The sequence below is a fragment of the Heterocephalus glaber genome, unplaced genomic scaffold, assembly GCF_053883595.1.
Source record: "Heterocephalus glaber isolate CG9 unplaced genomic scaffold, H.glaber_assembly_v1.0 deba00001447, whole genome shotgun sequence".
NCBI lineage: Eukaryota > Metazoa > Chordata > Mammalia > Rodentia > Bathyergidae > Heterocephalus > Heterocephalus glaber.
Window position 1 is genome coordinate 442,345 of NW_028258299.1, and position 24,443 is coordinate 466,787.

At 60.2% G+C, this 24,443-nt stretch overlaps 3 protein-coding genes across 3 annotated transcripts; 2 read left to right on the top strand and 1 right to left on the bottom strand.

Moving 5' to 3' along the window:
• Positions 1-1,127: 1,127 nt before the first annotated feature.
• On the bottom strand, positions 1,128-4,818 carry Ankrd65 (ankyrin repeat domain 65). The gene is made up of 3 exons (XM_021243522.2): positions 4,607-4,818; positions 3,893-4,430; positions 1,128-3,748 (listed from the first exon to the last, which is right to left on the bottom strand). The coding sequence occupies exons 1-3, from the start codon at positions 4,816-4,818 to the stop codon at positions 3,305-3,307; spliced, it is 1,194 nt and encodes a 397-aa protein (XP_021099181.1). The 3' UTR covers positions 1,128-3,304.
• Positions 4,819-7,478: 2,660 nt separating this feature from the next.
• Positions 7,479-11,067, top strand: Tmem278 (transmembrane protein 278). The gene is made up of 3 exons (XM_087214353.1): positions 7,479-7,555; positions 7,694-7,975; positions 9,136-11,067. The coding sequence occupies exons 2-3, from the start codon at positions 7,700-7,702 to the stop codon at positions 9,355-9,357; spliced, it is 498 nt and encodes a 165-aa protein (XP_087070479.1). The 5' UTR covers positions 7,479-7,555; positions 7,694-7,699; the 3' UTR covers positions 9,358-11,067.
• A 5,144-nt stretch (positions 11,068-16,211) lies between these two features.
• On the top strand, positions 16,212-20,398 carry Vwa1 (von Willebrand factor A domain containing 1). The gene is made up of 4 exons (XM_013065068.3): positions 16,212-16,383; positions 17,247-17,804; positions 19,101-19,379; positions 19,463-20,398. The coding sequence occupies exons 1-4, from the start codon at positions 16,311-16,313 to the stop codon at positions 19,870-19,872; spliced, it is 1,320 nt and encodes a 439-aa protein (XP_012920522.1). The 5' UTR covers positions 16,212-16,310; the 3' UTR covers positions 19,873-20,398.
• Positions 20,399-24,443: the final 4,045 nt, after the last annotated feature.

Genomic DNA, 24,443 nt, shown 5'->3' on the forward strand with positions numbered 1-24,443 from the left:
TTCTTGGCAGAAATCATATTGTGTCTTTTTAAAAAAAAAATCTGGTACCTGAAATCAAACTCAGGGCCTTGTGCTTGCCAGGCAGGCACAGCACTGCTGAGCTACATCTGTGGCCCTACATCTCCGACTCCACCATCCATCCCATGGTCACTTGGCATCCTGTGTAAGAGTGAGCTTTTCCTCTTGGGGTGCAGTTTTAAGTAGCTTCAGAAGAATCTGCCCTGAAAGTTTTTATGCTAAAGAAGGAAGTGACTTAGTGGCATATATCAGCCCTCTGGGAGGCTGGGGCAAGAGGATGGCCAAGTGTGAGGCCAACCTAGCCAATTAGGGAGACCCTGTCTATTACGGCTGTGTCTAGAAGCCCCCAAAGCCTCATGCAGTCATAGGTGGGGCTTTTTCAGAGGTGGTTGCATCTAGAGTGTGTGATGCTGGAATTGATTCATGGTACAATGCTGGGATCAAAGGCACTAGGATTAAGGGTGTGAGTGCTGCCCACCTAAGCAGCCTGAATAAGATAGAAGGGATCCAACTGGGAATTTAGCTCAGTGGAACCCCGCCTGCCTTGCAAATGCAAGATCCTGTGTTCTATCCCCAGTACCGGAAAACAAAACAAAAAGATAGAAGGGATAGAAAGATCTGGGGTCATCCCTTGTTGCTTTGCTGCCTTTTCCCTGCCATGAACATTTTTTAAAAAAATCAGGCCGGGGATTTAGTTCAGTGGTTTCCCTGCCTGCTGCACAAGCGCAAGGACCCGAGTTTGATCCCCAGTACCAAAAAATAAAAAATTAAAATTAAAATAAATTTTATGGGCCAGGCATTTAGCTCAGTGGTGCCACTGCCTGCCTCGCAAGCGCAAGATCCCTAGTTGAATCCCCAGTACCAAAATAACTAAATAAATAAAATTTATTTTATCCTATTCCCCCCTCAAGCCTCGTCCCCTCCCTAAGTACAGAAGCTTTGTTTCCATTTTTTCCTTCTATTTTCACTTTTTTTCTTGTTCCTTTTTCCCTCCCTCCTCCCTGTTCCCCTTCCCATGTGAACACTTTCTTCCCATTTCCCAACATCCATTATACATCTCAGTTCTTATTTCTGCTTTCGGTTTCTCACACCAGAGAAACAATTCAGTATTTAAACATGTGTGTCTGGTTTATTTCAGTTAAGAGTATGGTCTCCAGGTCCATCCATTTAGCTAGAAATGTCTGAAGCTCATCCTTCTTTATTGCCATGAACTGTTCCTCCTCTGCGATGCCACCCTGTCTTGGAGCCAGCAGATTATGGACTGAAACCTCTACAAACTGTGAGCTAAATAAACCTTTCCTCCTTTAACTTTGAGTGTCAGGTATTTTGTCTCAGCAGGGAAAAAAGTAACTAAGACACTTTGTCAAATAAAATTCTAAATGGGCCAGGGATGTAGCTCAGTGGTAGAGCACATCTGGGTTTCATGTCTAGTACCACACACACAAATAATGACCTCCAGATGTGATTACTTGCTCAGCATGAGGTGAGCAGGAGTCGGGGCAGGTGAGCTCAGTGCAGTCAGCAGCAGACAGGGCTCTCACAGCCACGGAGGCTGCACTGCCACCCTCCTGACCCAGCCCAGAAATCACATAGCATTGCTCCACCCATTCTGGGACCAAATGGTTCCAAAAGCCCATCCAGCACCAAGGAGAGGAGACAGACTCCAGCTCTGGATGGGAGTCACTTGAGATAACACTGCTGAAGAGCCCATGGGATGGGGACACAGGCTGGGCCATCTGGAAAATGCAAAGCCCCAAGAGGGCTCACCGTGGGAAGGATGCAGCACCCATGCCCACACGGAAGGCCTGGCCACTGCGCAGGCTCAGGGTGCATGGAGGTGGAGGATGATGGAGACTGTAGCTTGTTCTCTGAGCCAGGCAATGTCCAGGCCTAGCCACAGCCAGGAAGAGGTGGGAGCCCCAGGCTCCGGGGCTCTCCCTGTGTGTGGGGCCTTCCTCCGGCCTCAATGCTGCTCTGCTCTGAGGGTTCTGCTCACTCCAGTGCCTCCTAGGGCTTCTCAGGAGTCCAAAGGCTCAGTGGCTCTGCCTCAGCCTGAGCCTACCTGGGGTTAGAGCTATTCCAATCCCTCTCCCTGACACCAGTTCACTGGCAAGGCCTCCGGGATCTTCCTCCTCTTCCCTGTTTCCTGGTCTCTGGACAGGGCACAGTCCAGCCATGTCCCTGAGGTTTCTGGTTACCCTGGGAGTAAAGCCCAACTTCTTCGATAGCCCTAGCACACAGCAGTGCCAATTTGGCACATCATTCTTTGCTTCTGGATGAACTCTATTCTGCTAAAACAAAAAACTTTTTTTCTTTTTGGGGGGAGGGGGAATGCAGGTCTCACTATGTAGCCCATGCTGGCCTCAAACTCCTGGACTCAAGCAATTCTCCTGCCTCAGCCTGTCGTGCTGAGACTACAGGGGCATGCCATTTCAACTGGCTATAGTTTACTTATTAGGAGTCTCACTGTGTACCCCAGGCTGGCCTGAAACTCACTATAATCCTCCTGCTTCAGCCTCTCAAGTGCTGGGATGACAGGCGTGTGCCACCACTACCAGGTCTGACTGTACTTTAAAATCAAATAATGACAACAATGATTTTTCTACGAAGAAACAGAGCTGGGGCAGCGAGAACGATCCTGTTTCTGTTCTACCTACCTGTGGGATTTTGAAATTATGAAGATGACTGAATGAAGATAAGGAGAAGCTATTGAAGTTTGTAATTACATTTCCTGCGAGGTGGGAGCTGGCCACACCACACACCCTGGCACTGGGCTTTGCCACACAGAAAAGCACCAGGCCTTGATCAGGAGGCACAGAAAGCATGAGGAAGCCCTTCTCAGGTCCCCCTGGCACAGCAGGGAGGGTGCACACAATGGCGGTCTGGGGGTCCCAGGGCACCTGCTGCCCATTCCCAGCTTGGCCTGAAGGAGTTACAGCAGGAGGCCCCGGGAGCAGGGGCTCTGGGTGGAGGGGAGATCCAATGTGCTTAATGGAAGCCAAACAGAGAGACGAGGAGTCTAAGAAAACAGGGTGCCCCATGTGTGGTGAGCGGGAGGGGTTAGGGTGCCCCACAGGGAGTAGACAAAGGAAGCCATCCGGTTTTGGTCACAGCTGCAGGGGAGAAGGCTGGCACTGAGGGTTATGGGTGTTCCCGGGAGCTGAGGGGTCACCCCAGGTCCAGCCACAGCCCCATGACGCCAACCTCCGGGGACTTCTCTGCAGATCGCCCACCCCAAGCAGGTGCTCTCGGCCCTGGAGACAAAAGCCAGCAGCCTTCAGTGCTGCTACGGGTGCAGAGGCTCAGCCTCCTCCAGAGGCGGCCAGGGGCCAGGCAGCTCCTGGGGCGGGCCCCCAGTGGACGTCTGGGCCACTTCACCCCACTGCGTCCTCAGGGTGGGGCTGGCCCCTCGGCTCAGCAAGAGCTCCACTGTGGCTCTCTGGTTGTGCTCTGTGGCGAGGTGCAGCGGGGTCTTGTGGAGCCAGCCGGCAGCGTTGACCTGCGCACCGCTGTCCAGGAGGTGGCCAGCGATCTCAGCGCGCCCGGCCCGCGCTGCGCGGTGCAGGGGCGTGAGGCCCAGAGAGTCCTGCGCGTCCACCGCGGCTCCCCAGGCCACCAACAGCTGGACGGCGGGCAGGTGTCCCCCAGCCGCAGCTCTGTGGAGCGCGGAGCGGCCGTGCCTATCCCGGACTCCCGGGTCGGCCCCGTGGGCCAGCAGCACCTCCATGACCTGGGGAGGGAGAAGAGGGGAAGCGGAGCCGCCTCGACCCGGGCAGATGTCGGCAGCGACGCTGTAGGCGTGAGGGGCGCACCCAGGACCCCGCGCCTGGGACCCTGAGCCCAGGACGCCGCGGCAGCCGCGCAGGGGACGCACCTCCAGGCGGCCCAGGCCCGCTGCCAGCCCGAGCGCCGAAGTCCCCGCGCGGTCTGCGCCGTCTGCCCGCGCCCCGAGCGCCAGCAGGAGGCGCAGCGCCTCCGAGCGCCCGGCCTCGGCCGCCACCAGCAGGGCGCCATCCAGGTCCGCGCCGTCGCGCGCCGCCAGCAGCTCGAGCGCCGGCAGCCGCGCGCCCACCGCAGCCCAGTGCGCTGCCGTCCAGCCGTGAGCATCCCCCATCTGGTCGGGGCTAGGGCCCGGCGCGGCCAGCAGGAGACCCGCGAGTGGCGTGCGGCCTAGCGCGCAGGCCCAGTGCAGTGGTGCCAGCCCCGCGACGTCCGCCGCGCCCGCCGGGGCCCCGCGCCGCAGCAGCAGCTCGGCCACGCGCGAGTGCCCGTGCCAGGCGGCCTCATGCAGCGGCGTGCGCCCCGCGCCGTCCGCCGCGTCCGACTGCGCCCCGCGTCGCAGCAACAGGTGCACGAGGGGTGCGTGGCCGCGCAGCACCGCCAGGTGCAGCGGGGTGCGGCCCATGCCGTCCCTGCGGGGGAGCGCGGCGTCGGGCGCAGGTGTGGACGGACCTGGGACCCGGACCGGGTCCTGGCACCCCAGAGCGGGGACCCCAGACCTGGACCCCAGCCGCCCAGAGGGGGGACCCCAGCCACCCTGCCCGGACGTAGGGACCCCGGCTCACCCAGAGTGGGGACCTAGGCTCACCTCTCCTCTATGCTGGCGCCTTTCCGCAGCAGCTGCATTACCAGGCCTGGGGAACCGCAACACACCGCCTGGAGCAGGCGGCTCCAGGCCTGGGGAGCGCTGGGCCTCTCTCCCCTGGCTCCAGGGGCCTCTGAGCCCAGCTCCACCCACCGCAGCTCCAGCTGCGCCTCGGCCAGGTCTTGCGCACTGGGTCCCAGCCTGCTGGGGTCCATCTGGGAAGAGGAGGGGCCTGCAGCCCCCTAGCGGCTGCTGCCCCGCCCAATCCAGGGGTCCTCCGCTGGCATGGAGACCCCACCCCACCAGGGCACCCGCCACCACTTAGGCTTGCTGGGCTTGGCTTCCAGTTATCCACAAAGGGAGCTGCCCTGGTGGCTCTGTCCTCTCCGTGCCGGTATTGCCTCAGCTTCGGCCCGGTGGCCCTCCTGGGAGGTGGGGTGCTGATTCTGAAGCTGGAGTTTCTAAGGGGATGGGCAGAGCAGGCTGCTGCTCCCTCCCCCCAAGCCGAGCCACTCGACACTGTGCACCGAGCGGTTTAGCCGGAGGCCCTTGTGCCAGGAGCACCCTGCCCCTTACTGTCTGCCAGCTTCCGCAGGTGGCTGGGAAGGGCAGGTAGGAACATGCCTGCGGTCTGCAGAGGCCCCTTAGCCTTCAGGCGCCCGACATTCCCTCCCCACCCCCACTAAAACTACCTGGGCTGCAACCCTTTCACCTCTTGCTCCCGAGGGCGGGGAGGGGACAGGTGGGGTTCCACTCTTCCCCATGCAGATGCTTCCCACGACCTCCTGGACAGAGGGCGGAGCGGGAGGTGGGGTGGCTACCCCTGCGGACTGGTCTGGGTAGTGCTCCAGGCAGGACATGCACCAGGCCAAGGAAGGCAGTGGGTTTTTCTGGGGCCGGAGCCGCTAGAACACCTGGGTGTGGAGGTGGGAAGTGGCCCTGCGGGAGGCTTTCTGGTGCCCGGGGCAGGGAGGGGCGGTGGGCCACCCCTCCGGAGCCTAGACCAGGTCGGACTCCCAGGCTGGGCTCTCCCTGCCCCCACTAGGGGTCAGCCCAGACCTCCTCCAGCACCCCAGGCTCAGGGACACAGTCTCCCTGGACTCTCACCACCCCAGAAAGCGGCCCTCAAGCGCCTGAGGGAGGCAAGGGGCCCCTGCCCACTTGCAGCCCGCCCAGCCATTCCCGTGTGCCGCGGCACACAGACGTCACCCCCAAGAGACCTGGAGCCCAGCCATTGCGCTGAGACAGTCCTTGTCTGGTCCCATTATTTTGTTTGTTTGTTTGTTCATTTTAAGGCAGGATCTCACTATGTAGTTCAGACTGACCTTGAACTCACTATGTAGCCCAGGCTGGCCTCAGACTCATGGCAGTCTTCCTGTCTCAGCCTCCGGAGAGCTGGAGCTACAGGCATGAGCCACTGTGCTTGGCTAAAGTTGTATGTTGATGGCCTTTGGAGGCTGAGGCCCTTGGGAGCTATGAGGGTCAGAGGAGGTCAGGAGGGCAGCGCAGGAGGGCACTTGAGTGAGGACACTGGCTGTCTGAACACAGAGGCCACCAGGGAGGCCTCACCAGCGGCTGGCACTGTGCCCTCCAGCTTCCCAGCCACTGCACCCAGGATCCAAACATATCTCTCCTTCTCTTTCTCTCTCTCTTTCTTTCTTTTCTTCCTTCCTTTCTTTCTTTTCTAGTACCAGGGATCAAACTCAGGACCTTGTGCTTGCAAGGCAGGTGCCAGTGCCACTGAGCTAAATCCCTGGCCCGTTTTTCAGGAATTTAGCTATAACAACAAAAAATGGCCTGAGACATACACAGCGACAGTCTGATAAATGTGGAAGGAAGGAAGGGAGGGAGGAAGGGCTTGAGAGGATGGGCTTAGTAAAGACATGCTTTGCAGCGTTTTTTAGCCCCAAATTCATTGCCCAAGTATACAAACAGCGCTGTTGCATCTGTGTGTGTGTTTGTGTGTGCGTGTGTGTTTATTTGTTTGGTACCAGGGATCGAACTTGGGACCTTGCACTTTTGAGGGAAGCGCTGGAACCACTGAGCTAAATTCCTGGCCTGTGTGTGTGTTTTTTGAGATGGGGTCTGGCTGTGTAGTTCAGACTGGCCTTGAACTCTTGGCGATCCTCTTGCCTCAGCCTCCCGAGTGCTGGGATCACAGGTGTGAGCCACCACACCTGGCAGCACTGTCACATCTTGACGTGTGTGCCAGGGAAAACAATTAAGTTGCCCGTGCCTTGGGGCAGGGAGCCTCAGCTCTCTCCTGATGGGGTTGTGGTACAGACTCATCATCCCCCACTTACACGGGTCTGAAGAACGAAGCCAGCAAGCTGGAGAGGACTGGAAAATGTCAGAAAAAAGCCAGAAGTGACAAAATCAGCTGCAGAAGAAGGCGTCTCAGGGAAGCTGGTCTGCTCACAGACACCTACTTATCAGCTGAAATGCTGCGAGTCCTGCAGAACTGTTAGGTGTACAGGGACTTTAGCAATGCTGGGTGAAACTGGATGGAGTATTCTTGTTCTCTCACAAGGATGGCTGTGCTCACCATCTGCATTGGGTTTCGTCACAAAGGATGCCTGTCATTGTAGCTGCTATTTATTGAGTGCCTGCTGTGTGCTTGGGCCACACTGACCCTTCCTGCACACCCCAATCCGTCCCCTCAGCCACCCTACTAGTGGGTACCTGGGGTCTTCCTACACCACTAGGGAGGCTGCGGCCGGGCTGGCAGGGGCTGGGGTGGGGGGTGAGGTGGTGGCCAGCCTCTAGGTGGTAGCTGGTGATGGGGCAGTTGTCAGACTCAAGCCCTATGAAATGAAGTCATTGTGTGGGGAGAGGAAGGGCAGAGGGCTGGGCCAGGAGGGAGGAGGGTACCAGTGTCCAGCCAGGCTGGGAGACATCTGTGCACAGCCTAGCCGGCGCACAGGAGCTGAGGCAGTTGCCTAGCAGAGAGGGGTCCGTATCTGCTGTCTGCTTCTGGAATTTGGATGGGGAATGAGCCCTGGGGAGGATTGAGGGGTCTGTAGTCTGACGGGGTGGGGGGGCTGGTCCTGCTGTCTGACTGCCGCCGTGAACTCTGCAAACCCTTGCCAGGACAGCATGAGTGAACAGGAAAGGGAGATAGAAGAGGACGAGGGAGGGGGCACCTCGGACATGGAGCCCATGCTGCCCCGAAGGCCTCCTGACCACCAGAGCTCGGGCCCGACCTTCGCACGGCAGCCAGCCCTGGCCACCCGGGGCCTCAGGACCTTGCTGCTGCCCGGCAGGGCCCTGGCCTGGCTCCTGCTCCACCTGCTGCTTCCTGGAGCAGTCTTCCTGCTGGTGCTGCTGCCTGCAGCAGCTGTGGTCTACCTGGGATTCCTGTGCCACTCGAGGGTGAGCTGACCCCTCCATGGGCGGGGTCCCCGGGGCATGGGGATCCTGCAGAGATTCAGAGCCCCTGGACTAGAGGAGACTCTGTCTCCTTCCACTACTGCGCCCTTGTACTCAGAGACACGTGTGCCCCTCCCTGGGAGCCCTTCTTCTCCCAAGCACCCCCCTGGCTGCCACCAAAGAAGGGCTTTTGTTTGTGACCCAGGGGACAGTGCTGTCCCCTCCCTGAGGCCTCCCAGCCCTGTACCAGGGGCCACCAGGGCTGGACAGTGGGTGGAGAGACGGGAGAGGGCTCCAGGAGGAGGTGAAATCATTGCCAAACTGCAGGAGTCCTTACCACACGCACGGCCCTTCAGACCCCTCCTGACCTGGCTGGTTCCCCTGGCTGTGCAGTGGGCTATGCTGGTCAGGGGCAGGAGGACGCACACAGATGGGCCCTGGCTTCCATCTCTGTACTTGGGGAGAGGTCTGGAGAGAAGCTGGCGCTAGCTGGTGACAGCAGGTCAGGGGCTCAAGGTGACCACCAAGACAGGGAATGACCACAGAATGGAGGACAAATGGCAGAAGGAAAATGGGAGTAGGGGTAGCTGGAAATGATTCTTTAAGCTTCTCATGGGATCTCTACCCGGGCCTTTTGCCGTCTGTGTCTAGTATCTGCCGTTCTTTGCATGGCCTGGCCCCCAGCGACCCAGCCTCCGCCCCGCCCATCCCTACCCCCACCCCTTCACCTCCTGCCCCGCCCCTCTTACTCATGGCCCCGCCCGGGAGCCCACCCTTCCTCCTACTGGCCTGTTTAGAGCCCCGCCTTACATCCGCCTGGCCCTGCCCTTGTTCCCGCCCTCATGTCTAGGCTCCGGCCATGCCCCAGTTCTAGCCCACCCCTCCTGCGGCTGCCTCCCCCCCACCCCTGCCCAGGCGCCCACCCGCCTCTTACTGGCCTGGCCTAAGGCTCCACCCTCACGGCTTACTGGCCCTGTCCAGGGTCCTGCCCACTACCCCGCCCCCGCCTCGCTGCCCCTCACCTCCCTCAGAGGCACGCCCCTCCCTGGGCCCCGTCCAGGGCCCCACCCCCTCCAACTGACCTGCTCTAGGGCTCCGCCCCCTCACCCTCTTGACCCCGGCCCCGCCCGCAGGGCCCCGCCTCACCGCCTTCCCACCCCCAGGTCCACCCGGCTCCCCGCGCCCAGTGCCGCGCGCTGCTCTCGGACCGCGGCTCCGCGGCGCTCATCGTGCTCGGCTTCCTCTTGCTGCCACCGCTGCTCGTGCTCGCCTCTGCCGCCCGCGCCCGCCTGATGCGACGCCTCCGCCCACTGCTGTCGCCCCCCGCGTGGACCCCCTGGTTCCCCGGCCCCGACGGGGAGGAGCAGCTCTGCGCCTGCGTGTGACACCGGGGGACCCCGAATCCCCCCACGACCCCCGTACAGCGGCCCGGGCGCAGGAGCAGGGCCCCGTTGGCCTCGCAGCTCCGTGCTCTGTGCCACGAGGTGGCGCCATCTCCCGGGACTCGGGCCGGCCCTCCACCTCCCTCGCTCTCCGGTCGCCGCCCCCTGCGCCCCGTCCCCGGGGTGGCCAGGCCTGCTAGGGAGACATCGGGTCACCAAAGGCCATCATGGTTCCGGAGCCTGCGACCCGGCCGGGGCCAACCCCAACCCCAGGCCGGATCAGGGTTCACTGTGACTGGGCTCTCGATGGCTGGGCGCCAGACCGAGAGCTCAGTCTACTTTTCTGGGTGATTTTAAGATCTCTCCTTGTCTTTGGCATTTTGCAGTTTTACTAGCATGTTTCGCGGTGTGGATATGTTTTTCCCGCTCCTGAGAATTGAGCTCAGGCCCTCACACGTGTAGCCAAGGGTCTGCTACTGAGCCACTTCCCGGCTGTTTCATCAACTAATTAATTAATTTTGGTACTGGGGATTGAACCCACAGTCTTCACGCCGGCTCCATCTCTAGCCCCTATTATTGTTAGTAGTAGTAGTATTAATTTTTATTTTGGGACAAAGTCTCTCTAAGTCTCTAAATTGCCCAAGCTGGGTTCAAACTTGCAGTCAGCCCTCCTGCTTCAGCCTCCCAGAGGGCTGGGATTACAGGCTAATGCCATCACATCCAGCTCCTGACCCTTTTCTTCTGAGTCAGGGTCTTGCCAAATCGCCCAGGCTGGCCTTGAACTTGTGGTCTTCTTCCCTCTGCCCCTGGAGTGTGAGCTTCGGCATCCACCATAGGCATGTTCTTCATTACCCTGTGTGAAGTGCGTGACTCCTTCCTGTTCCTGTAGATTCATGTCTTTCAGCAGTCACGGAACATTCTCAGCCCTCAGCCAGTCTCTTCCAGTTTTGCCTCCTGTTCCCTCTCCATACTCTTGCCCTGTCTCCTCCTGCCTCCCTGTCAATTAGTCTTTTTGTGTGTTCTCTGTCTTTCTGGGCAGCTTTCTAGGCAATTTCTTCACATCCCTCTTCCAGTTTACCAGAGTTCATTCCTTATATTTAATCTGCATTTAAATTTTAAGTTGTTATATTAACATCTAAAAGTTGTATTTGGTCCTTTTTCAGATTTATCTGATAAATTTTAATGATCTCTGTGCATGCTCACTTTTGGGATACCAGGTTTGATTTTTTTGTTTCTTGGTGAGTTCACTGCCAGCCTGAACTACACAAAAACAAAACGAAACACTATGTGATCCTCCTGCCTCCCAACTCCTAAAATTATAGGCCTGCACCATCACATCTCGAGTTTTTTTCTTGTAATGTTTAATATAATGGGCCAGGTGTGGTGGCACACACCTGTAATCGCAGCACTTGGGAGGCTGAGGCAGGAGGATTGTCATGAGTTTTAGGCCAGCCTGGGCTACAGAGTGAGACCCTGTCTCAAAAATACCAAAAAAAGGGCCGCGGATTTAGCTCAGTGGCTTCGCTGCCCGCTGCGCAAGTGCAAGGACCCGAGATCGATCCCCAGTACCAAAAAAACACAAAAAACAACAAAACCCCCAAAAAGGGGCCTGGGATGTAGCTCAGTGGCGCCACCTGCCTCCCAAGTGCAAGACCCTGAGTTCAATCCCCAGCACCAAAAAATAAAAATAAAAATAAAAAAATAATAATGTAATGGGAGGACTTTGAGATATTTACTTTCATGGAAGCCCAGCAGTGTGTTAAAGATGTGTGATCATTGTAATTCACCCAGAAGAATCTAGCTGTTGGTAAAAGGCCTTTTAAATAACCCCACACAGCACACTGCCAAGAGGGCTCAGCCTGTGACCTGGGTCACACTCGTTCTGAGGCCTCAAGCACAGACTAGTGTGTAGCTGGGTGAGGTCCAGTGGGTGACTCAGGGTTCCCATCCTTCATCTGCGTCCAGCTTTGATGCTTTTCCTGAGCAGACGGAGCCGGCCAGTCGCCAAGCCACCTAGGAGGGCTTCCCTTGGGCCCAGGCTGCCTTCCTTCCGCTCCTGCCCCAGGCTGGCCAGGCGCTGGCTGCCAGTGGGGGTTCAGAAGACTCTCCTGGGAAGCTCTTGGCTGAGCATCTGGCCAGCCCCACAGTCGTCAAAACAACAGCTGGGCTTGGTGGGGGTGGGGAGGTGAGTGGGAGCAGAGTCCTGGCCTCACTGCTGCCTGAGGGGCCTGCTTGGGAGAGGTGTTTTCCAGCTTCCCAACTCTGTTAGGGGCCCAGACACCTCCTGCTGGCCCTGGTGACCTCCAAGGGAGGGCAGTTGGGTGACCTGCTTCAGCCCCAGTGTGCAGACCTGCCCTGAGTGGGACACTTTGGGAGTCCTGTGTGGTGGCTCAGGCCTGTAACCCTAACCATACTTGACAGGCTGAGGAGGGAGGGTGGAGAGTTTAAAGCCACCTGGCTGTATACCAAGTTCAAGCCTGACTTGGACTACATACTGAGAGGTTGTCTCAAAAATTAAAAAAAAACCCAGAGGACCACTGCGGGATCGGAGCTGTAGCTCAGTGGCAGAGCACACTGAAGTGAAGGCCCTGGGTTCAAAGCCCAGAAGGAGACAAAAACAAACAACAACAACAACACCACTGTAGGGGATTTTGGGGACACACAGAGGGGCCTGATGACTGGGTTTTGTCCTGGAGAGCAAAGCTGGGCCAGGTGTGTGCTGGGGGCTGCAGCTGGTCCACCAGAGCCCAAACATAGGCCTGGGGCCTGGGGGGCAGGAGGACCCAGGCTCTTCCTAGTAGTGGCCTCTCCAGGGGCCTTCGGGGGTCATCTGGGCAGCCGGGAAAGGAGAGGGGCTGTCTGGCCCCCTAGACCCGAGGTATTTGGTGGCCTTTGCTGCCCTCCTTTCCCTCCCAGGCCAGGATGCCACCCAGGCTCCACAAGTCTCAGTCCCCAACTTGTGCCCCACTTGATCTCTGTCCCTGTTCTTCCACACCTCGGGGGCCAGGGCCAGCCTGATGGCCACCTGCCCCCTCCCCAGGATCCCTTTCCATCCTGGAGGTCTAGAGTGGCCTCAGTCCTCCCAGGCTCCCGCTGCCACCCTGCACTGTCCCAGGGCCAGCTCTTCAGGGCTTTGAGGCCACACCGGGGGTCTGAGAACACTGTGAGGGGTGCAGGTTCTTCCGAGGCAGCTGAGGCCTGGTGAGAAGGTGCCTGGCAAGCTGCTTCCCTTCATGCCTTGGGCAGGCTTGTCCCCACAGGTGAAGAGGCTGACTGTGGTGAGGTCCCCACCTTGCCCAAGGCTGTGTGTTTTTGTTTTTGTTTTGTTTTTTGGTACCGGGGATTGAAATCTGGACCTTGCGCTTTCGAGGCAGGCGCCAGAACCACTGAGCTAAATCCCTGGCCAAGGCTGTGTGTTTTTAACAAAGCTGGTGCAGCCGACAGCCAAAGGAGAGGGGCCTGCTTTCCATGTTCTGACCCTGGGCCCCCTGTAAGCTCTTGGCAGGCCATGCCCCAGCCAGACCTGAGGGCTGTGGATGGGGACTGAGCCGGGATGAACCAGGCTGGTCCTGACAGCCACGGCCCCTGCCTGCCCCAGGCCCGTCTCCTCCTGCTGGTGTTGACCCAGGCCTGTCTTCTCCACTGCCACCTTCCCATCAGGGCCCTGGGTGTTAGGGCCTGCCCAGCGCTGCTGCCTCAGCCTGCCGGACCCTTCCTGGCGAAGGGAAGGGGCCTTGTTGCTAGGCCGGTGGCACATTGTGTCTTGTCTCTCAGATTCCCAATCTCTGATGGCTCTTCTCCTTTTCCTTCTCCTTTTTCGCCTCAGTACTGGGGACTGAACCCAGGGCCTTCTCACTGAGCTACGTCCCCATCCCTTTTTTTTTTTTTGGTAACAGGGATCGAACTCTGGTTCTTTCGCTTTTGAGGCAGGCGGCGGAACCACTGAGCTAAATCCCCAGCCCTTCCCAGCCCTTTTTGTATTTTTTTATTTTCAGACAAGGTCTTGCTAAATTCCTAAGTTGCCCAAGCTATGCTCAAACGGGATCCTCCTGCCTCAGCCTCCCAGAATCCTGGGATTTCAGGCATACTGCACCATGCCTGGTTTTGTGGCTGTTTATCCAGGCACCTCCCTCAAAGCCTGGGGCTGGCCTCCTAATGCCATACACCTCTGCCCTGTCTCCCCCTCGGAATCCTACCCAACATCCTGTGGGTTGAAGGCCCTACAGCCAGCCCTGCCCTTCCTGCCCCCAGCCCAGACCTCCCCAGGCCTATGAGGCTCCTCCTTCCCGTAGCTCCTCCTCCAAAGTCCCTGCTGCCCCTGATGAACAGGGCCCCACCTGCTCAGGGAAAGCAGCTGTTCATCTCTACAGTGCTCCACTTGGCTCTGCCTTGAGTGCCCAGTGCAGAGACCAGTGTGACAGATGGATGCAGTGGCCATACCTGGGCTGCTCATCCTGGCCCTAGCTGCAGAGGGACTGGATAGGAGTTAGCTCAGGCTCCTGGAGGAGAGACAGGACCCCAGGCAGCGGGGTCCCCAGGACAGTCCTTGGGCCCTGACTGGCATGGCCTTGACTGCAGAGTGGGGAGTCGAGTCTAGAGGAAGGGGCGGCCCAGTTCCTCTTGTCCCCCTTGTCCCCCTGTCCAACGTTCAGGGTGGGGTCCCAGGGCCCAGGCTCACCCTACTGCCCTGCCCAGGTCTCCCATGCCCAGCTGCTTCTACCACTTCCTGTTTCCATGTTTGGGCATGTGGGACACAAACAACATGACCAACAGCAGCTCAAAGGCTGAGGGTCGGCCCCACGCTGTTCTGCCCTCTGCTGGGGTCAGAGGCCCCAGGAGCTGGCCTTTTCCATGGGGTCGAACATGACCACAGTGAGCTGGGGACAAAAGGCCCTTCTTCTCAGCAGCCTGGGCTGTGTGGGGGAGGGAGCATTCCCAAGGACCTCAGTGGGGGTGGGGTGGCGCTTGCAGAGCAGTGGCCCAGCTGCAGGAAACCCCTCTACCTGCCTGCTGACAGCCAGCACTAGAGGAAGGCACAGGGACTCCTGGGACCTGGGCCAAGGCCGGGCAGGGTGGGTGCAGCCTCCCAGGCTGCATCTCCCATCTTCGGTCTGCTGTCAACAGGACCAGGCCAGGCCTGCGCCTCGGGGAGCCTGAGGGCTGAGGGCCAGGCCTGCTGAGTCTGGCCCATCCTGTCCCTGCTCATGCCCAAGTCCTCCTTCAGAGAGGGGGTTTTAGCAGCCCTATCTGTGCCTCCCTGTGTATGCCCTGGGCCTGGCCTTTACCCTGCTGAGCCGCTCGGTTGGCCACGAGACTCCTCTGTGGCTGGGGACAGCATGGAGGTGGGCAGTGAGGGATGCAGGACTTAGACTTTCCTGGAGGCTAAGCAGGGTTGAGCAGCAGGCCAGGCTCTGTCAGCCAGGCTTGGTGGAGGCTGGGCTCCTGTGTCCTCTCCCTCTGATGTTGGGCTGGAGGGAGGAGGGCTGCTGCTTCCTCGAGGGCCTGAGTCATGGCCAAGACCTGCTCACTTTTTCCAGAAGGGACGGAAACTTGGCGGCAGTGGAGCAAGGCTGGCTGAGGTGCGACTGTGAGCCCAAGGGCTGTGTGTGAGCTCGGCCTCCGGGGATGGGGACGGGACCAGCGTGGCCCAGCTGCCCAGCCAGGGGTGGGGAACCTGTCTGTCTGGGCGTGCCTGCGGGGCTCAGAGCCGCTTTGGTGGAGCCCTCGCCGGGGACCAGGCAGGTCCCTGGTGGCTCACTCTGGGGCCATGCCCACCGCTTCCCGACAGGGCCCAGGAGGAAGCTCCATGCAGCTTCTGCTCCTGCTGAGGCCTGAGGTCTGTGGAGCCCAGCCAGCACCCAGTGCCAAGATTCCCAGCAAGGGACACAGTTCTCACTTGTTCCTGCCGCCAGCTTCTCGGGCTTAGCCGTGCTGCTTCCTTTTTAGGCAAAGCTGACTGCAGCAGTCCTCAAGGCCCCAGGGTGTCTCACCTGCTTTCCAGAAAGGGAGGAAGGAAAACCATCGAGTCCCATCCGTCCTCCCGCCCAGCATCCTCCAGCCTAGGGTGGGAAGGGAGGGACATCCTGCAGACACCCCCAGCCCTTGTGCCCCCAGCCCCCAACTCCATGGCTACCGCAAGGGCAGGGCTCCTGCCCAGGGGACACCCGAGCCTTTGCAGCCGGCCCTGACTGGTCTGGACCTAACCAAGGTCGCGGGACCCAGCTTCGTCTCATCAGCAGCCCCTCGGGTCCTCTGGCGCCTGATGGGCCTGGCCCTGAGCCCCTCACTCGGTGGTGTAGGAGGCCAGGAAGAGGCTGGCCCATCAGGGTAAGAGGACAGGGCCGGAACCAGCCCTGCTCCCCCCGGAGCTCTCGGTGGGTGCTGGCTTTCAAAGTTTTTCTGCGTCTTCTAAGAAGCTTCCCTTCAGGCTCCCGTCCCCTTCCAGGATTCTGTGTCCTAAGCTCCACCCCAAGGCCCTTCCCATCCCCTTCTGCTCAGGCTTTGGAGACACCTAAGCCTAAAATGCTCCTGTGGCCACCGTGTGCCCGGGGCTTGGGCTTTGTTGGGGGCTTTGTTCCGGGGCATCGAGGCCCCTCCACCCGCTGGCTCTCAGGCATGGCTTCAGGGACTCCGCAGCAGGAAGCTTCAAGGGTCTGGCGTTAGGAGAGGGGTGATGAGGGGGACCCCACGGCCTCACAGCCGAGGACGGAGACCTGGGTGCTTCACGTAGACGCAAATGCAGGGCGGTTCCTGGGCGCGCCTCTGCCCAGTTCGCACAGGTGGGCGTCTTCGCCCGGGCTTGCGTTTCCTCGCGTCGGGGAGTGGGCGTGACTCGGAAGTGGGTGTGGCGGTCGAGTGGGCGTGCCCTAGAGGGGCGGGCCCAGCTCCAGCCAGCCGCCCGCGCCCGAGAGCTAGCAGGCGACGAGCTGCGGCCGAGCGATCCGTCCCTCCGCGCGATGCTGCCCTGGACGGCGCTCGGCCTGGGCCTGGGCCTGTGGTTGGCTCTAGCGCGCAGCGGCGCGGAGCGCGGTAAGTGCGCGCGGCCCTCCGCCCCGCAGCCGACGCCGACGGCCGCTGTCCTCGGGGCCGCGAGGCGGGTGGGCACGCTCAGGTGCACGGCCGAACGGGCCTGGACGCCGGGACCGAGATGTCTGCCTGGGAGGCTGCGCTGCCTCAGTTTCCTTAACTTTGGAAGGGCCTCAGGAGAGAGAGGTGGTGGGAGGGCTGAAATCGCCCCACTGATTGGGGAACACCAAGGCCGGGTCTCAGCGGCTCAGTGTTGGAGGCGCCCAGAAGGAGGGTGTCCCTCGGCTGCGCGGGGTGTGTGTGCGTGCGTGTGTGTGTGTGTGTGTGTGTGTGTGTGTGTTTGTGGGCGCATCATGCTTTTTAGGTCCAGACTGGGTGACATCATCCGTAAGTGGGGTCAGGACTCCCGCCGGCCATCTGGGCTGGGGAGCTGTGCTCAGTGCTCCACCTCCCCGTTCCTGTGCCCTGCACCCACCCTCCCTGGCCTGGCTGAGAGCCGTGAGGCTGAACCCCAGCCTGAAGACACTCTCTGAAGTTCAGCCTGAGGGAGCAGGGCCCAAGGCGAGGCCTCTCATGGAGGTCTCGATCAGGACTCCTGCCCAGCTGCTTGCTGTCTGCTGGATGTGTGGAGGGCCAGCAGCCCTCTACACATGGGACAGAGCCAGCCAGGGTGCCTTAGCACGTGCAGAGCTGGAACACAGGAAGAATGTGGGCCTCCTGTGTGGCTCAGAACTCTTGTCCCCAAGACCCTGGGGAGGGCAAGTACTTGTTTCAGGAAACCCTGCAGTCTAGAGGTCCTAACCTGGGTATGGGTGTATCGGGGCCCCAAACTGGGGCTGAACTGTGGTCCTTTTTTTTCCCTGCAGGTCCCCCAGCATCGGCCCCTCAGGGGGACCTGCTGATTCTGCTGGACAGCTCGGCTAGCATGTCACACTATGAGTTCTCCCGGGTCCGGGAGTTTGTGGGGGAGCTGGTGGCTCCACTGCCCCTGGGCCCTGGGGCCCTGCGTGCCAGCCTGGTGCATGTGGGCAGCCTGCCACATTCCGAGTTCCCCTTCAACCGGCACAGCTCAGGCCAGGCCATCCAGGATGCCATCCGTGCCTCAGCCCAGCGGATGGGTGACACCAACACTGGCCTAGCACTGGCATTTGCCAAGGAGCAGCTATTTGCTGCGGCCACGGGTGCCCGGGCAGGGGTGCCCAAGGTACTGGTGTGGGTGACAGACGGGGGCTCCAGTGACCCCGTAGGCCCCCCCATGCAGGAGCTCAAGGACCTGGGTGTCACCATCTACATCGTCAGCACTGGCAGGGGCAACCTGCTGGAGCTATCGGCTGCTGCCTCAGCCCCTGCGGAGAAGCACCTGCACTTTGTGGACGTGGACGACCTGCACATCATCACCCAGCAGCTTCGAAGCTCCATCCTTGGTAGGTGGGGGCTGCAGGAGGCTGGGCTGACACTTCAGGGGGGCTAGTGCCCCATGCCCCTGAGAGTACAGTGGCTCACAGCTCTTCTGTGGGCTGACCATGGACACCCTCAACTGGATGCCACCTGGGCTGTGGAGAGACAGGGCCAGGCCTGAGCGGCCCCCTCCAGATGGCAGTCCTGGGCCAGGCCCAATATCAGATGTGGGCCGAGGGACTCTGAGGATAGGAAGGAGGTGCCCAGGCTGGAACTCTGTCGTGTTGCCCAAAAGCTGACTGGCTTGCCAGGCCCACCATGCCTGGGGAGGGGACATCGAGAGAGGTCAGGGACAGCCTCCCTCAGGGCTCAGGCCCTTCTGAGTGAGGACAGCCATGGCAGGGCTTCTTGTGGGGACTGCCAGGGAGGGGCCCGACCAGTGCACTGCTGTGGTGCTAGTAGCACCCACTGGTTTTCCTCTGAAGCCTGCCCTCGGCCATGCGCCAGAGGGGCCAGGCTGGAGATGAGGCCCGGTGGCTGGCGGGTTGGTCATCTGCCTGGAGCTGGAAGGGGTTGGTTTGTGGGCTGGAAAGGGTTGGAGGGTCCTCCCCAAGATCTGCCTCAGGGACACTGACCCCACTGACTGCACCAGACACAGCCGAGCCTGGAGGGGACAGAGAGGGTGCTCAGTGGGGCAGGGGGCCTGGGACTGTGGGGGGAGTGGGGGATGGGCACGCCGGCACCCTGCATAAACGAAGAGGAAGTCTGTGACCTGGATGGTCGTGACCCAGCCCAGACACTGGCCAGCCTGATGTGCCCATGTGGCATCTGGCGCCACAGGCTCAGGGGCCCACTCAAGTCTGTACTACCTTCTGGGGGCCTGGACAGGCAGCACCCTGACTCCACGCCCCGCTACTCCGGGGGTTGTTACTGACCCCGGGGCCTCCCTCTATCTCTTAATTGCAGCTCTGGTCCCCTCTGCCTAACTGCCCAGAGCCTGGAGGGTCCCAGACCCTGGTACTGGCCACTCAGCCTAGGGGTCTGAGCTCCCCAGACACCACCATGGGGTCTGCCACCTTTGCGGGACCTTCATGCAGGCCACTGGTCTGGGTGCAGAGTGGCCACTGTCCCTTCACCACCAGGCCTAGGTTGGGGGTGAGACAGGGAAGTTCCTGATGGGGCCTGGGTTGGAGCTGCACGGCTGATGACCCCACCTGTCCTCCTGGGACCCCTCCAATCTCCCTGCCTTCCCTGGGCCAGCCAGGGACACCCTCTGGCTCGGAGGAGGCGACTTTGGTCCCCTGACCCTGCACCTTCCGCAGACACTGTGCAGCCGCAGCAGCTCCACGCCTCTGAGATCACCTCCAGCAGTGTCCACCTGGCCTGGCCGGCGCTGCTGCCCGCGGACTCCGGCTACTACGTGCTGGAGCTGGCACCCAGCAGCGACTTGGGGGCCGTCCGACGCCAGCAGCTCCCTGGCGAAGCCAGGGGCTGGACCTGGGCGGGGCTCGAGCCCGACACAGACTACGAGGTGTCTCTGCTGCCCGAGTCTAACGTGCGCCTGCTGCGGCCGCAGCGGGTGCGGGTGCGCACGCTGCCGGGTGAGGCGCGGGGCGGGGCGGCGCGGGGCGCGGGGCCGGGCGCAGGGTCCCCCATTCCTCCCGCTGACCGCCTCTCCCCACAGGTGAGGCCGGGCCCGAGCGCATCGTCATCTCGCACGCCCGGCCGCGCAGCCTCCGCGTGAGCTGGGCCCCAGCGCTCGGGCCCGACGTCATGCTCGGGTACGTCGTGCAGTTCGGGCCGCTACGGGGCGGCGCCGCGCAACGCGTGGAGGTGCCTGGGGGCCGCAACAGCACCACCCTGCAGGGCCTGGCGCCCGCCACCGCCTACCTGGTGACCGTGACCGCCGCCTTCCGCTCCGGCCGCGAGAGGGCGCTGTCGGCCAAGGCCTGCACGCCCGCCGGGGACCGCAGCCGCGCCCCACGGCCCGCGCCAGCAGCTCTGAGCGCGCCGGAGCCCCCAGAGCCGCGCACACGCGTGGCCCTTCCGGCCGCAGTTAGGGGGGACATGGACAGGGGCCTGAGAGCCGGTTGAGAACCACAGGCCTGGCCGCCCCAGCCCGGAGGGGAGGCTGCAGCCCGGCCCCACTGTGGAAAGGGGGGCCCGCGGCTGGCCAGGGCCACTAGAGTCCCCTGTGGAGAGAGAGTGGACCGAAAGGGGAGGAGAAGCTGGCATCGGGGCCCCAAAAGCCTCCTGAAGGAGAGGAAGAGCAGGGGGCGGCACCAGGATCCTGGCTGCCTGGAGGACAGCGCCTGCGGGGACCTGGGGGCCCCACCAGCACCCCAGGTGCAGAGAGGTGGGGCCAGAGCCTGGCATTCGGGGCCTAGGGGACCGGAGACGCCCGCCCCTGCTGTTGCCAGGCTCCAAGGCCAACACTCACAGGGTCACAAACAGATTGGGGGACAGGGACACTGCAGCGACCCCCACATTGTCTGGCCCCACTGGGGCGCGTTACGGGTCTCCTCCTGTGCTCCCAGTATCACCTGCTGCTGCCTGAGCCCAGCTTGCCTCTCCCCACTAACGACCCAGACTCCGAAACAGTAAATCAGATGCGAGCCAAGCCTGTGGTCTCGCTGAGTGCTTTACCCCTCATCACAACGCTGCAGCTGAGATGGGGGGCGCGCGAGGCCCGGTGCACCACCGCGGGGGATGGGGGCGGGAGGCTGGACGCGCAGCACTTGGTTTTCTCTTCAGAGCTTGGACCACGTCTGTGGCCCGTGACTCACTCTGGACTGGGGCAGGTGGTGGAGCTTGGGGGACAGCCAGCTGGCTTTCCAGGGCAGCCACCATCCCTTTTGTTCCCTTGGCCCCTGGTTGGCACCCTCAGCCCTGTGGGCACCCTCTGCTGGCAAAGCCTTGCCTTTCACCGTGGCTACTTTGTTACCTTGGTGAATCTTAGAGACCGGGCTGACGGGCTGTCTCTGACTCTGCAGGGTGTGTGGGAGTGTACGTGTGCATGCGTGCGTGCGTGCACGCGTGTACCCATGCATCTGCACATGCACAGAGGCAGCTTTCCTGAGAGCCTGCTTGCCACTATTCCCAAGATGGTGATGACATTTCCTGGCTGGCCCTGTAACCAAGGTGGTACTGCCATGAGGCCAGGGTTTGCCTGCATGTGTGACGCCTGTTTGACAATGTGGCAGGGCCTCATCCTGCCTATGTAAGCAGAGGGCCCTCCTTGGTGGTGGTGGGGTTGGGTTCCTCAGCCAGGCCCAGGAGGCCTACCTGGGCCCCTACAGCCTCTCCTGCTGGCCAGCAGATAGATGCCCAGGGGGCTCAGGGACATTTGTGAGTTCAGCATGGCCCAGAGCCTGAGACCACCAGATCCCAGGCAGGGTTGCAGAGTGGGGTGTGGGCCCCACCTGCCCGAGGGGGCAGAACTCCAGGCAGGCAGTGCCCTCGTGTATCTATTCTCCTAGGAGAGAGGGAGAGGGGAGAGGGGAGAGGGGAGAGACTGGAAGCTGTATGAGGAGCTCTCTACCCCAAATGTGCCCACAGTCCCAGGATGGTGGAGTAGGCCAGGACCCAGGACCCTGCTCCACGTCCATCCCTGCCCAGGCTCCAGCTCCAGCTCATCTGGACTCCAAGGCCAACCTGCTCACAAGAAGTGGGGGAGAGTGGCTCACACCCTCCTCCATGCCCTCACTTGGGCTGCTGCCCTTTTGCCATCCTGGGCATTTCTTAGATCTGTAGATCTGAGCCTCCCTCGGGAATATCTCCAGGAAACAGATCTGCCCCCGTCTCCCTGTGAGCTGGCTGCCCCCTGCTCCTCTGTTTGCTGAACATTGTCCTGGCCTTGACCCCTTGGTTTGCTGTGGTCCAGGGTGCTGGGAGGGGCTGATGCCCTTGGCCACTCTGATTTATAGAGCACAGTTGCAGAGATGTCACCAGGGGTGCAGTCAGATTGGCCAAGGAGAGACTGATGGTCGCATCAGCTGTCCTCGTGATGATCTGGGAACAAAGGTGTTTGTGAAAAGATCATGTGACTTCCAGGAAGTGGGGTGTCTAGGTGTGAGCTGTGCAGCCAGGGACACTGGAGCAGGGCTGTTTCCACTGTGGCAGTGGGAAAAGTGATCAGACCCCCAGGACCAGAGCCTCATGCCTGGGAGAGGAGCCAGTGTGGGAAATGAAAGCTCAGGGGCAATAATTTTGTGAAAAAGTTTCTCAGTATCCTTTAAGATAAGAACAAGCCCATGGATATGATTCCATCCCTGGAGGTGAGGATGGTGAGGTAGGAGTGCCAGGGAGACCCTGATCCAGGGGTCCCAGCCTAGGCAAGAGGCCCTAAGACATGGGGGCTCAAGTCCCATGAGTAGGGGAAGGTGGGGGACTACTGTCCCCAACACTAACTGCTTCCATGTCAGAAGTGTCAGTGAGCTCAACACAAATCTCTCCACGCCGTACTGGAGCTGTTGCAGGAAGAGCCCCCCGCCCCACAGAGTACAGTTAGCATGTTGGGCAGGGACAGGAGAGCAGCAGGTGATAACCCGCTGAAGCGTGCAGCAGCAGGAACCCAGAGGTCACAGCTCTGGTGCTGCAGGTCTGGGGCCACAGAATTGCCTAGGGAGGGGCCTGGGCCATTGACCACTGTCTCTTCTGCTCCAAGGCATCCCCACCCCCATGAGGGCATCCCCTGGGTAGGGGGATGGTCACAGGGACTCCTGGTGGGCCGCCTCACAGCACATTGGTGGCCATGAGTTTGAGTTGGCAGATGAGCTACACAGCCATGGGGAACCCTGGAGGAGGGCCCACAGGATTGGGGCTCAGTTCTAGGTCACTACAGTCCTGAGCCCAGCAGGCACCATGGCTCTCCTGAGCCACTGCCCTTTGGGGGATCCGGTAGGGGCTGCAGGTCACAGGAGCCTTACAAGAGCTGGGTGCCCTCTGGTAAGTAGGGTAGGGACCAGTAGCACAAGGTCCCAGCCCAGGGGGCTCAGGGTCTGGCTGGGCATCTTTCTTTTGAGGAGCTGGGGTCTGGCCAGGGGGCACAGGAGCTGTGGACCTGCTAGCAGGCATGGAGGGAGCCTGCAGATGGGTGGTGGTGACTACGGGCAAGACTGGGCCAAGCAAGTCAGGAGGAAAAGGGAGAGAGAGAATGCCTAGCCAGCACAGCAGGATGGACCAGCCCCTCACTCCCCAAGACTGGGCTGCTCCAGGAGGATGGGCCTGCAGGGTGATGTCAGGGGCAGCAGCGACCTCATGCTGATCCCACGAGGGGCTCCAGGTCTAAGGGGACAAGCTGCTGCACAGGCACTGTCTAGGGAAGACAGCAGGCAAGACAGGCTCCAGCCAGGTGCTAGGAAGCCTGGGGCTAGGGATCACATGCCACACTGGAAGGACACACAGACCAGGCTGGCTGCATGCACTGCTAGGTCATCTGGTCCTGCTGGCCTGGGCTCCAGGGCAGCTGTGGAACCCCCGTCTGGGCTCAGGCCATCTGTAACCTCTGCAGTCTTTCCTTCAGGTCTTCAATGCTGGAGGATCCCCAATGTGTGTTTGAGGGGGTCCAACAGCCAACAGCAGAGCCCCAGCAGCAGAGAACCTCACATTTGTCCATTGGATGAATGTGCTTTGGGCAGAAGGCCTGTCCTGGTTCCCTATCCTTACCTTAGTGTCTTGAGGAAAGGTGTCTGTCCTTCCAATGGTCAAAGACTTTAAGTATCAAACTCCATCAGAGCTGTGCAACTCCCTGCCCAGAGTGTGCCTCTGTTCCTTTTGCAATTACCAAAATCTTAAAATAGCAATCAGCAGTTGTTCTCAAGTTAAGGCAAGTTAAGTGAAACTTTTAAAATGCAGAGCTTTATAAAAGACAGTTTGCCAAGTGGTAAAGCTAAGGAGTATGAGGCTAAGCTGTGTGGACAGGGACCTGGGGACTCTTACCCATCCGGCCCTTCACCCTTTTGGGTGCTGTTTGCAGGAAGTTCATAAAAGTCCTTGATGATGGCCACTAGGGGCTTCTGGCTATTGTTGAAAAATTCACTTGGTTTTTCTCTTAGTAGCTGTGTCTGTGTGTGTGTCACAAACTGAATTATCTCACAATTTTAAACTTTTTCCTATTTTTTTCTTTTGAGACAGGGTCTTGCTATGTAGTCCAGGCTGTCCTTGAACTTTTGGTGATTCTCCTGCCTCAGGCCCCAAAGTGCTGTGATTACAGGTGTGCACCACCATGCTCGGCTTTTCTTTCTTTTTGCTACTGAGGATCGAACTCCGGACCTTGAGCTTTCGAGGCAAGCAGTGGCACCACTGAGCTAAAGCCCTGGCCCTTTTCCTATTTTTATTCAGGCTAAAAATTGTTTTCAATAGCTGGCATAGTGATGTGGGCCTGTTATCCCAGCTACTCGAGGGGCTGAGGGAGGAGGACTGCCAAGGCCAGAGTGGGCAATTTAGTGAGAACTTGTCTCAAAAGTTTAAAAAGGGCAGAGGATGTGGCTCAGTGGTGAAGCACTTCCCCAGCAGGCGCCAGGCCCCGGGTCCAATCCCCAGTACAAAAAACAAAGAGGGTTTAAATCTATGGGAAAAGTCATTCCATATAATTCCAAGAACTCAACCAATTCCGTCAAGAGAGCCTGGGCCGGGGCTGGGGATTTAGCTCAGTGGTTCTGCTG

Excerpts from the sequence above, each read along its gene's own strand:
- Tmem278 (XM_087214353.1), top strand. The coding sequence starts at position 7,700 with ATGAGTGAACAGGAAAGGGAGATAGAAGAGGACGAGGGAGGGGGCACC. Across the intron at positions 7,976-9,135 it reads GATTCCTGTGCCACTCGAGG|GTCCACCCGGCTCCCCGCGC; the intron begins GTGAGCTGACCC and ends TCCCACCCCCAG.
- Ankrd65 (XM_021243522.2), bottom strand. The coding sequence starts at position 4,818 with ATGGACCCCAGCAGGCTGGGACCCAGTGCGCAAGACCTGGCCGAGGCG. Across the intron at positions 4,431-4,606 it reads GGCGCCAGCATAGAGGAGAG|GGACGGCATGGGCCGCACCC; the intron begins GTGAGCCTAGGT and ends GCTCCCCCGCAG. Across the intron at positions 3,749-3,892 it reads CGGGCCTGGGCCGCCTGGAG|GTCATGGAGGTGCTGCTGGC; the intron begins GTGCGTCCCCTG and ends CTCCCTCCCCAG.
- Vwa1 (XM_013065068.3), top strand. The coding sequence starts at position 16,311 with ATGCTGCCCTGGACGGCGCTCGGCCTGGGCCTGGGCCTGTGGTTGGCT. Across the intron at positions 16,384-17,246 it reads GCGCAGCGGCGCGGAGCGCG|GTCCCCCAGCATCGGCCCCT; the intron begins GTAAGTGCGCGC and ends TTTTCCCTGCAG. Across the intron at positions 19,380-19,462 it reads GCGGGTGCGCACGCTGCCGG|GTGAGGCCGGGCCCGAGCGC; the intron begins GTGAGGCGCGGG and ends CTCTCCCCACAG.